At 43.0% G+C, this 12,793-nt stretch overlaps 1 protein-coding gene across 1 annotated transcript in view; it reads left to right on the top strand.

The window, feature by feature from the left end:
- The window catches only part of SMC1B (structural maintenance of chromosomes 1B), a 3,759,116-nt gene that overhangs the window by 3,393,350 nt on the left and 352,973 nt on the right, over positions 1-12,793 (top strand). Inside the window, exon 16 of the mRNA XM_044087233.1 lies at positions 6,955-7,061. Coding sequence (XP_043943168.1) covers positions 6,955-7,061 — 107 coding nt within the window. The remainder of the gene's footprint in view (positions 1-6,954; positions 7,062-12,793) is intronic.

Genomic DNA, 12,793 nt, shown 5'->3' with positions numbered 1-12,793 from the left:
TGTTACGACTACTTCACTCTCATTTCCCCCTCCGGGGAACCCCCGAGAGACGCTCTGGTGCATGCTTGGCCTCCCGGTCTTCTTTATGCTTACCCTCCTCTTCCCCTGATGATGAAGTTTCTTCAGAAAGCCAGCCGGTTGGGGAGCAGGATTATCCTCATTGCCCCGTTTTGGCCTCGTCAAACCTGGTTCCCTTACCTTTGGTCTCATCTGGTGAATCCTCCTTGGATTCTGGATCCCCGTCCGGATCTAATATCCCACCCCCTAGAGCTCCCAGTCCCGAACCTGGACAATCTCAAGCTCACAGCTTGGCTGCTCCAGTTCCACTCATAGCTAGGACTCCCAGTATCTCTTCCCCAGTTAAAACTATTCTAGTAGCAGCGCACAAACCTTCTACTAGACAGATCTTTAGTAGCAAATGGAAACGTTTCTCCATTTGGGCGGAATGCCAAAACTTGGATCCTTTTACAGCTCCTTTGCCCGCTGTATTAGACTTTCTGTCAGGGCTGTTTCATCAGGGGGCTAGCTCCTCCACAGTCAAGGTTCAACTAGCAGCTATCTCTCATTATCACGTGGGAAATGAACTGGGCCCTTTGATCACCACGAAATTGTGTAAGACCTTTTTGAAGGGCACCTTTCTGCTCAGACCTCCAGTGAAGGATGTCGTCCCTCCTTGGGATTTAACGCTGGTGCTTCAGGCCTTGACACCTCCCCCGTTTGAGCCTGCAGCTTCAGTAGATCTTAAATTCTTGTCATGGAAAACGGCCTTTCTTGTTGCTATCACCTCGGCTCGAAGGGTCTCTGAACTACAGGCCCTCTGTGTAAAACCTCCATACTTGACCTTTCACAAGGATAGAGTTTACCTCAGGACCAATCCCTCTTTTCTTCCCAAGGTTGCCTCTGAATCAAATATTAACCAGTCCATTAACCTGCCGGTCTTTTTTGTTCCAAATTACCGTAACAAAGGGGAATACAAATTATACTCATTGGATGTGCATAGACAACTTCGCTTCTACATCCACAGGACATCTGGTCATAGGAAATCCGACCAATTGTTCGTCTCCTTTGCCAAATTTAACTTGGGTAAATCGGTGTCTAAAGTTACACTGTCTAGATGGATTTCACAGTGTATCCTTTTAGCATATGAAAGTTCTGGCAGGCCCGCACCTCAGGGAGTCCATGCCCATTCTACTCGATCTATGTCTACCTCTGCGGCTTTTAGAGCTAGAGTCTCTTTCGATGATATTTGTTCGGCAGCCACTTGGGCCTCATCTCATACCTTTATCAATCACTATAAATTGGACATTATCTCCAGAGGGAGAGTATCCTTTGGCTCTGCAGTGCTCCAGAACATCCTTCCATGAAGGCCGCCCAAGATTCAGGTAGCTGGGGACTCTGTCCCATAGGTTGCTGCACAAATGAAGTTAACTACTTCAGATGAAGAAGTTATGTACTCACCATAACGTTCCACATGAGTAGGTAAACTTTATTTGTCAGCAACCGTCCCTCCCTCCTGCCCCCTCACTTGCGAATGTTTTCATACTCAGGTCCATGGGTTTTACCCACTTTTCTTGAGAATAATATTTTTCTAGCAGTTTCTGCTTTTGGGCAAACTTGATCTGAGGTCAGTCAGGGTTAGCAGGGGATTATGGGTAGGAGGAGGAGCTTGGAGCTTGGATCTAAAGCTGTTGAAAACTGCCGGCTCGGATCCGAGGTCGGATCCGATTCCCATAGGTTGCTGACAAATGAAGTTTACCTACTCAGATGGAACGTTATGGTGAGTACATAACTTCTTATTTCTTCTGAGCCCTCCGATAAAGGATCCCTTACCACCTTGGGATGTTACTACAGTACTTGACTTAATACAAAAACCTTTTGAACCATCAGATAAATCTGGCCTAAAATTTCTGTCATGGAAGACGGTATTCTTGGTAGTTTTTACTTCAGCAAACATTATATCTAAACACCGCTCTTTCAGTAAAGGCAACTGTATTGTCCGTTTTCATTCTTCCTCAACTCCCCTCCCATCCATCCCACATCCTTTTGTCTTCTGGAAGGACCTGTTGGACTGTGTTTTGAAATCTACCATTCCAGGTTTGAGCCCTGTCTCTTCTGTCTGGCTATATGTGTTTCTCTTCATCCATTGGGAAATAGAGCAGCAAACTCGATCTAAAGCAATAGGGATGGAGTGGGGCATTATGGATAGAGGGAGGAGCTCGAGAGTTGGATCTGAAGTCTGAAGTATGCGACCAAGTCAGATCCGAGGATCAGATCTCTGTAACCCATAAGTGAGGAAGAATGAAAATGGACAACACAGATGCATACATAATTATGGTGAGTACGTAACTTATAATTTAGCTGTATGAGCCAAACTCTGCATAAAAATGGATTAATGTCATTGCTGCAGAATCTTTAGTCCTCTGCATTGTGGGTCCCATATCTCTATATCATTAAGTCTTTACCGTTTACAGCCTTTATTGTGTTTTACATATCAGTGTTTTTTTGAAAAACCTTTAGCCTGTAGTGTGCAAATGTGTCAGTTTAGTGCATTCTTTAGTCTCTTGGCTCAAGGAAGATTATACATTCAGTATTGTTGGAACCCTTGTCCTGTAGGCAAGCTTCCAACCCTCCATTGGTGGCTTTATTGGGTCGGACATCCTGGCTGGTCAGGAGATTCAGCCCCACAGAATTGGAGCAGCTGATGAGGTCCTTTTTACTGGTGCAGATGCAGTTAGGGCTTATCCTCTCTGCTTTGTACGAGGTTTTGTCTCCTTTTACACTGGTTTCCTTCCTTTGGAGGTTCTGAGATCATCAGACATGGTTGCCTTTCCTCCCTTACTGTCAGATCCGATGGCTTGGCCGATTTTGGCTGCAACCCCTACCCTGGTTTCCCTGCAGCAGGATTGTCTGCAAAATCAAAGGTTTCACAGAACCTTCTTCAGGAGGCCCTTTCAGCAACCCTGAAGGGTTGTCCAGCTTGTCTGGCTTTGGAGGCAGTCAGGGGTCACTTGGTTGTATACCTGAAAACTTGCAAAACCATCACCTCAGAACTATGGATGTTAAGAGTCTTATCCAGAGGCTTATAATTCCATTTTTGGAAACTCCAAATTAAAATCTCAAACATCGCTCAGATGTAACACGACATCAGAGAAAGGATGTGACCATCGAAATTCACAAGTTGTTATGAAATCAAGTGATTCAAGAGATCCCACCAGACCAGTGCGGATCTTGGGTCCATTTAAGTTTCTTTATAGTTTTAGTGAAGAACAAAGACTGCAGGCCAATTTTGGACTTGAGCGGATTTAATTGTTTTATAAAGCAGACCGAATTCTGGATGGTCACGGTGCAGTCCATTCTTCCTCTCTTAAGGAATAATAACTGGATGTGTTCTAGCGACCTCAAAGATGACATGTTTCAGGGGCTGTATGTCCTTCTGTTTAGGAGCCAGTCATTGAGCAGTGCCCATTGGTCTCACCACCACTGCCATTAGGGTGTTCAGCAAGTGTATGACAATCATAGTAGCCTGATTATGGGTACGGTGTTTCCAGGTATTTCCTTAGCTGGACGATTGACTCTTTACTGCTTCCACGAGGTCTTTGTTAGATAGAGCCAGGGACAACTTACTCCAGCTGTGCAGCTCTTTGAGAATCACAGTCATCTACTAAAAATCAGCCCTTCTCCCTGTGCAGTCAGTAGAGTTCATTGGTTGCTACTTGGACACAGATTCTCAGATTGCAAGGCTTCCAGAGTGTGAGCCCTATGTGGTCTAGCTCTTTCATTGCTCTCTTGCCTAATACCTTCACCTTATCCTGTTCTCAAACTCTTGGAGCACATTGCGGCCACCATCTACTTGTTTCCCCTAGCAAGGTCATACATGAGTGTTTTGCAGTGGACATTGACAGTGCAGTGATCTTATCTGACACAACCAACAGAGGTCCCATTCCTTTGACTGGAAGCTAATCAGGTGGTGGCTGAAGTCTTCCGTGGTGTCCACTGACTGTTCATTCTTCCTCCAGCCTCTGGGCATTGTCACGAGAAACGTCTCTCTTCTTGGGTGGCGGGGGGCCATTTTGAAGAAAGGACTGTCCCAGCGACCTGGTCTGATACAAAGGCCAGTCTTCACATCAGTGTCTTGGAGATGAGGGTGGTCCTTCTGGCATTGGAGGCTTTTCAGGACATTTTCCCAAGGGTGTGATTTCCGTTCAGACCAACAGCATGTCTGGTATGGTATCTGAAAAAACGGGGGGAAACCCATTCTTATCCTCTTTGTCGAGAGGCCATGAGAGTCTGGCACTGGGCAATTTCATCTCAACAATTTTTGATTAAAGTGCACATCCCCAGGAGATCCAACATATTGGCAGACAGCTTGAGAGCTTGAGCAGGAATATTCTCTTTCCACATGAGTGGTCCCTGAATCCGAAAGCCACTGCTTGGATTTTTTTAGTGCTGGGGCACCCTGTGTCATGATCTGTTTGCATCCCTGTCTAACACCAAGTGCAGCAGGTTTTATGCCTTAGTCCCTCCTCTGGGACAGTCACCCAGTGATACTCTTCTGTGTGTTTGGTCCCGGGTCTCTTGTACTTCTATCCTCTGAACCAGCTAATAATAAAGTTTCTTCAGAAGGCAGCCCATTGCAGAGTGACTATAATCCTCATTACCTGCTTTTGGCCCTGTCAGGTGTGGTTCCCCTTCCATTAGCCTCTTCTGAAGTACCTTCCTTACATCCTGGTTCCTATTACATTTCTAATCTCTTCCAGTGTGTCTGAACCCACCCAACCTTCAGACTCTCAAGTTAACCACATAGATTCTGCAATTCTCTTGATGGCCCAGAAATCCCAGGCTTTCGGACAGAGTAGTGCTTATTTTGTCTTCTCAGAAACTGTCTATGCATAGGATATATGCCAGTAAATGGAACCGTCTAAAGGATTGAATCCCTTTTCAGTCCCTTTGGAGTTGTTTTTTTTTTTTACTTCCTAGTGGATTAATTTCACTTGGGCTCTAGTTATTCTATTAGTAAGGTACATTTGGCAGCCATTTCCAGTTTCCACATTGGTAGAGATCATATGCCTTTAGCAGCTGTTAAAATTTCAAAGGCTTTCCTCAAGGTTACCTCTTTATTATGTCCTCTGGTCCAGGACCCAGTCCCTCCATGGGATTTGCCTTTCACGCTCCAGGTGTAGGCTGCATCCCTTCTGAAACTTTTGCTAAGGTTTACTTGATTTTTTTTATCTTGGAAGACCTTCTCTTGGTGGTGGTTACTTCTGACAAGGGGGTGTCAGAGTTGCAAACTGTCTCATCAGTACCTTTGTACTTGATTTTTCATAAAGACAGGGTTTCTCTCCACACAGATCTTTCCTTACCTCTTAAGGTAACTAAGGAGAACAATTTGAACCACTCGATTCCATGTCTGTGTTTTTCCTGAATTTTCCAACAAAGGGCAATACTTGCTGCATTGTCTTGATTTTCATAGACAATTGAGGTTTTACTTGGGTAGAATGAAATCTTTCATAAAATCTAAACAGTTTGTTTCATTCTGAAAAACCCTGTTGGGCATGTCAATGTCTAAGGTTACTCTCTCCAAGTGGTTATCTGATTGTAGTTATTTTGGGTATAGTTTGAAAGGAAAGCCCTTGCTGGGTTAACCAAAAGGTCATTCTATATAGAGCTGTGGCTACTTCTACAGCTTTTTTCTCCAGAGCTACGTTGTATGAGGTCTGAACAGCTGCCTCCTGGGTAAGCTCTTACACCTTTGTGTCCCAGTATACATTGGACATATAGTCAAGGTCCAGAGCTTCCTTTGATTCCACCGTATTGTACAATATCCATCTGTGAGACTTCCGCAGGGTTTTATGTTGCTCGAGAGATTGTTTCACTGGTTGAATCCAGACAGAAAAGACATCAGATACGAAAGTGATACACTTCCCATAATGTTAGATTGATGTTCTTTGTGGACTGTGTCCCATAGGTTGAATCCAAATAGAAAAGACATCAAATGCAAAAGTTATGTACTTACCATAGCAATAGATCCATGTTGTCTCCTTCCATCTGGTTCAACCTTTCCTGCCTTCTGCCACAGTCTTTATGGTGAACCTCTTCATCATGGGACGACCGAGTCAGGTAGGTTTTTTTTCCTCCTGTTTTGGGGGTCTTTAGTTTTTCCCTGTGGATACTGAGCGTTGCTAGTTTTGGTGGTATGGGGTAGATTCCATCTGAGATAGTTCTGAAGAGTGAGGGATTATGGGCAGAGGAGTTGGAGGTCAGTGAGCTGAAGTCTATTTTATGTGGCCAGTCTTGAATCCAAATCAGATCTGATACCCCACACAGAAAGAGACAACACGGATCTATTGTTAAGCTAAGTACATATATTACTTTTTTTTTTTGTAAATTATACAGTTTTCATTCACCTTGGTCTGCTTTTTTTGCCTAGGTTTGTATTTTTTTATTTTTAGCTTTCACTTTAGACTTCGTCAAAATCATTTGTATAGTAGAGGTGCTTGCCAGTTCTTCAGCAGCAAAGAGCAAGAGTGGAGTAATAGTATTCTGTATTTGGTAGCTTTTATATCCAGGGTACCTCCAAAGTCCATTGCATAAGATTAAAATTATTCTTCAAACCCCCAATCCCCACTGGAATGCTAAATTCTGATCAAGTTACTGATGCCCACATTTATTTTGTTTTCAGGTATGGAATTCCTGCAGCAGTGATCATATTATTTGAAAATTCAGTGTTATAGTGGGTATATTCGCACAGCAGTACTTTACCATGTTATTCTTAAAACAATGCTCAGACGTGTTACTTTTATGTTCACAGTTGTAAGCTACAAGGTTTTGGTGAGGAGTCGTGCTTTCAGGGCAGAATAGTTGAGTGGTCTTCAGAGCACATTAGAAGTAATACTGGCAAGGGAGCAATGATTGAATATTGCAGGAATGCTGAAAACTTTACATTTTATTTTTTAGGTTGAAGATAACATTTTTCAAGAGTTTTGTGTGGAAGTCGGTCTGGCAAATATTCGAGAGTATGAGGATGAGCATGTAAAACAACAAGAAGACATTGACAGAAAAAGGTGAAAGTCCTTGACCCAGGTTCTGTTAAGCATATTAACTCATTTATTTGCCAACTGCACTCTTCTTTGTAGTAATTATAATTTTATTAATCTTACAAATAGTCACAGGTTATCCAGCATTTGATGTATTTGCTGAAATAATTAATGTATCAAATAATAAACTGTTTATAGCCATATCTAAAGTGGCATAAAACGTTAACACCATTAACAGATTTTTAATATAGTGTCAGGTTAGAATGATAAGCCATTGATTAATTCCTTTAAGATGGTGCATTGTAATTAGGCCCTTAGTTTATAATCATACCTTAGTTCTTAAAAAAAAAAAAACTTGAAATGCTTTTGTACTTCATTTTTTTTAAGTTGACAGTAACAGTGGCATACATTAATAGGTCAAAATGCATCTATCTGCTTGTTTGACTTTGTAGTGCTAAAACTCCATTATCACCAGGATGTTGCCAATAAGTTCACACAAGCGTCCCTTCCATAAAACCTTAAGTCCCCCAAGTTATGTCAATAATGACACCATCTGTGGCGCTCTGTATATAAATGTATATTGAAAAGCTGTGACATATCTTGAATTAATGAGAATCTGCAAAAGTGGAAATGTCTAGGTCATCATGTACGTACGCACTGTAGTGGAGCTACGTGAATCACTGTCACCTGTGCTGGGGAAGAACAGGAAGTAGAAAGCCTTTTGTGTTACAAACTGTTACTGTCCTGGAGAAAACAGAAGTACAAAGCCTTTTAGAATTAGAAAACAAAAGCATCTGATGTTGTCATTTTCATTCATTCCTCAACTGTTGGGTTCGGAATCTGATCCTCAGTTCTGACTTGGCTGCTTCTTCCAGCTCATGGAACACTGAAACTCTCGAGCTCCTCCCTTTATCTATAATGCCTTAGTCAACTAACATACCTTAGATCTTACTTGCTGCCTTAGCATATGGACACGTAGTCACTGACTCTCAAGTGAGTGACTTTTCTGTTATTTATAATTTCATAATATTACAACCTTTTTAGTACTACTTTTCTGTTATTTATAATTTCATAATATTACAACCTTTCTAGTACTTTCTCCCTTATTCTTATTTTAGACTCTCAAGTGAGTGACTTTTCTATTTATAATTTCATAATATTACAACCTTTCTAGTGCTTTCTCCCTTATTATTCTTATTTTACTGAACCCTGTACTATTCTTATATTTCTGCCTTCCTTTCCATACAAATTATTCCTATGTGCATGTGTATTTCTTGAATACCATTGCTAGTGTTTCCCTTTTTCTGTACTTATTACTACCTCTTTATTAGCATAGCTGGTATTTATCTAATCTTCTTCTAGCTTAATATTTAACAAAAAAAAGAATGTTTTCTGTTTCTTAATACACTATTCTTATCCACCTTTTTTTTTTTTTTTCTTCCAAATTATGCCCTAGAAACCTTCTGGTTTCAAAAAGTGAGTGGCCTGTGGCCATAAAATTCCAATCTCAGACGCACATTCAAAGTGCATCTACTGTTTTAACTCCAGCTCACCTTGCTTTGAATTGTGACATTTGCTAGGCCTTCATTCCAAGGGTTTTGATTGACAGGAAAAAGCAAGTTAATTTTAAGAAGATTGCTAGCCCCTACTTCTGCGTCAACATCCTTTGGGGCTCAAACCCCAAAAAAATTGACAAGAAGAGGGGTTCCCTTCATAAAAAAATCAAGAAAACGATCCCCAGATCCTACTACTACTACAGCTCTGGTATCGGAATCTCCCAGTAAAATGACTAACGTATCAGATACAACCACTTCAGATATGAGATGTAGATCAGAGAAATCTCCTCGGATCCGATCACGGCACCGGTTACCAGATCCTGTCTGTTTTCGGCTCTTTCCCTTTTTTTGGAATGTTCACTGAGACAACATTCCAGACCATCTTCTACAGCATCATCTATTCAATCCTTTAAAAGTCCAACAGAAGCTGATGTGGACAGTATGATGAAGAAATTTCTCTCGACACATTCAAATGGGAGTTCTTTCGGCTCCGACCCCATCAGGTCCAGGGACCTTTGTTAGCATTAATCCCCTATTATTGGCTCCTTCTCCGATTCGACCTTTGGTTTCATAGCCATCGAATCCAAAAATCCCAGAGTCGTCTGTCTCAGTTCTGAAGATGCTGGTATCTTTGACTCTGGTGCCATCTCCGAGTGGCCCGGCACAGAGTACTTCAGAGCTGGACAACTATCGGAGCCATAGCTTCATTACCGGACTAAGGGTGCTGGACTTGACTCTGAACCTGTCGGATCAGTCTCTGCCCATCAGAGCTTCAGCAGTAGATACCTTGGCTCTGACTCCTTCCTCGAGTAGTCTGCCTTTGGGGCGGAGAGAGACGGCAGTCCGTAAGCATGCCTTATCGGATCCGTCAGTTTCCTTTTCTCTGAGGTTTTCTGCATTAGAGGTAGTGGAGAGAGCTTTCTCTGATCCAGGAGTTCAGACATCACTTCCCTCTTCGGCTACAATTACCCAGTTCCATTCAAGTCTGCATCTAGAGCCCTGGTCAGCTGTGCCACTGTGACAGCCAGCCCAAACCAGTCTTCAGAACACCCAGCAGTGTACAGTAATCTCTTCTGACACTTCTCTGGAACGTCCCACCAAAGAAGTTCACATGAAGAGAAAGTGTAAAAAGAGGCACTTGAACTCTCCACAGGTCTGTCACAAAAGACACCAACTTTGATGATGGGTAAGGGTCCCCCGGATCACCACCTGATGATGTCTCATTTGGAGACATTCTAGAACTCCTGAAATAAAGGGGTGGTTGGTCCCCCAAAAAAACCCTTTCCAAGAGGAATTGGTATTCCTGGAGGCTTTTGGTGCTGGTCCATTTACCTCTTGGGTGACTCCATCCGCCGATGAGCACATTGATTAGGCCTCACTATGGGCGTGCAAGGAGCCTATCCCTAAGAGACCAGATAGGATCTTGGCACCATCATACCAGGGTTGTAGTGGTGACCATGAAGAAGGAACCAGCGGAGCAAAGTTTGTCTGTCCACCCCCCCATAGGGAATCTAGCACGTTGGACAGGTTTGGGAAGTGTATGTCTATGCTTTAGTGACGTTTGTTGTTAGGTTGTTGAACTGCTTGGCACATTTTACGAGATTTCAGAGGGATTTGATTAAGGAACTTTCTAAATTCCTCAGTGGAACCATATCCTTTGAGGCAGGTAGTACTATTGCCTCGCAGTTACCCTTCAGTCCATTTCAAACTTATCCATGAGACTTATCTCCTATGCAGCTGAAGGTACCTCATGGGCAGCAGGTTCAGGCATTTCCATCAGAAGACATGCATGGATGCACCTGTGTGACTTTGTGAAACCCTTCACATCTTCCCTCATTAATGCTTCTGTTGATGGAAGTTCCTTATTTGGCCCCAAAGTAAAAGATACACTCTCTAGGTGTGAGCTGGAAGGAAAAACCCTGTCTGCTGTGGGCATATGTTTTCCAACCCCTCAAATGACCTTTTCTAGGAACCAATGAGGTGGACAGAAATTGTGGTTCAAAAAATCCCAGGGTCCCTTTCAAGATCCATATGGAGACAGTTCCCCCAGAGGCAGAGGGGGGAACTCTAATGGAAGATGTCATCCCCGTGGCAGGGGTGGTCTGCCTAACCAGGGATCCTGAGATACCTTCTCTGACATATAATATCAGCTTTCCTGAAAGTAGGTCCAACTGTCCATTTGTGGATGCAGTCAGGGGTCATTTATCCCTGAACCAGAGATCCTGGCAAGAAATTACAAAAACTTCATGGGTGCAGAGGGTCATATCCTGAAGTTATATAATACCCTTTTCCCAACCCCCCCCCCCAGTAGAAAACAAAATCCCCAATGTTCCACCCAATCAGAGGGAGGGAGCAGCAATACAAATAAGTTGCTAGAAAAAAAGAGTCTGCAACTTATTCAAGATTATTTTTAGTGCCAGAGAATTCAGGAGGCTAAAGACCAGTTTTGGATCTCAGCAATCTAAATTAATAGTTTCAGTACACCAAGTTCTTGATGGTCACCGTCCAATCCATTCTGTCTTTTCTGCATTAGGATGACTGGAGGTACTTGGTAGATCCTCAGGATGTATACTATTGCATAAAAATGAACAGACAGTCCAGGAGATATCTGCGCTTCTGGCTGGAATCCAGTCATTACCAATTCAGAGCACTGCCCTTTTGTCTCACTACAGGCCCCAGGGTGTTTGCCAAGTGTGAGGCAGCAGTAGCAACTGACTTCAGACTGCAAGGATTCTAGGTGTTTCCATATTTGGATGACTGGTTCATAACCACTCCGACCAGGCTTCATCTGATTCAAGCTCAAGACTATGTACTCCAGTTATGCTCTTGTCTGGGAATTTTTGTCAGTTACAACAAATCTCATCTCGAACCAGCACAGATATTGGAATTTATCGGTGCCTTGCTCAATATAGTCAATCAAACAGCCTGTGTCCGTCTGTCCAGAGTTCAATCTATTCAGTTTGAGGTCAGAAAGATCATTCAAAACTTCTGTCAGCTCGACTGATTCTCCAAGCCTTGGGATCCATGTCAGCAGCAATCATTCTGGTTCCAGTGGCAAGGTACCATATGAGAATTCTTCAGTGGAGACTCGCAACTCAATGGTCCGTTCTCCTTCAGCCATTATCCAGTTAGGTCAGAATAACAGAAGCTTGCAAGAATTAACTTATACGGCTGATACACTCCAGTAAAGCATAAGAATGTCATCCCTTTGTTCTTCCCCAACCCAAAGCTGTAGCGATCATGGACACTTCCCACATTGGTGGGGGCACTTCTTAGGAATGACAGTCTAAGGCACATGGTCACCCAAAGAGGCCAACATGCATAACAATGTCCTGGAAATGAGAGTTGTCCTCCTAGCATTGCAGGCCTTCCAAGGTACTCTCCCAACCAGGACTATGGCTATTCAGACAGACAATATTTCGGTGGCTTGGTACATCAGCAAACAAAGGGAAACCAAATCTTACCTCTTTTGTTGATAAGCCTTGGGAATATGGCAATGAGTGATCTCATCCAGTTGCTTTCTGCTAGCAAAGCACATTCTGGGGAAGTCCAGAGTGATTGCAGACATATTCAGAAGGTCTATTCTAATACCTCACAAGTAGTCCCTCAATATGAAGGTGGTAGAGAGGATTTTCCATCGATGGGGTCAACCATGCTGCAATCTCTTCGCATCTCCCCTCAACAACAAGTGCGCAGGTTCTTTGCCCTGATCGCCGCTATGGGGGAGTCACTGAGGGATGCTGTACTTCACAACTGGCTCCCCATTTTCCTTTATGCCTACCCCCCTTTTCTCTAATCCCCAAATTTCTTCAGAAAGCATCTCAATTGAAGAGCACATTTATCCTCATTGCCCTTTACTGGCCTTGTCAGATTTGGTTTCCCTTTCTTTTGCCTCATCTTCTTCTTCTTCTCTCTGTCAGGATCCTGGATCCAACTCCAGACCTACTGTCTCACTCGACAGACATGACTTATCCAGACATTCCAGGCCTAAAATTGACTGCATGGTTTCTCCAGTTCCATTGATCACTAGACAACCCAGGCTCTTCTTCCCTGTTCTTCATTTCATTCTTTTATCTTCCCATAAAGCTTCCACCAAGAAACTTTATAAGACTAAATGGAAAGGATTTGTTGTTTGGGCGCAGCAGAAGAATTTAGACCCATTTTTGGCACCAATTCCTAAGGTTCTTGAATTTTTAGCTGTAA

The sequence above is a fragment of the Protopterus annectens genome, chromosome 11.part0, assembly GCF_019279795.1.
Source record: "Protopterus annectens isolate FY-2018-M chromosome 11.part0, PAN1.0, whole genome shotgun sequence".
Classification (NCBI taxonomy): Eukaryota; Metazoa; Chordata; order Ceratodontiformes; family Protopteridae; genus Protopterus; species Protopterus annectens.
Note: the sequence above shows the minus strand (reverse complement) of the source record. Positions and strands in the feature narration are given on the sequence as shown.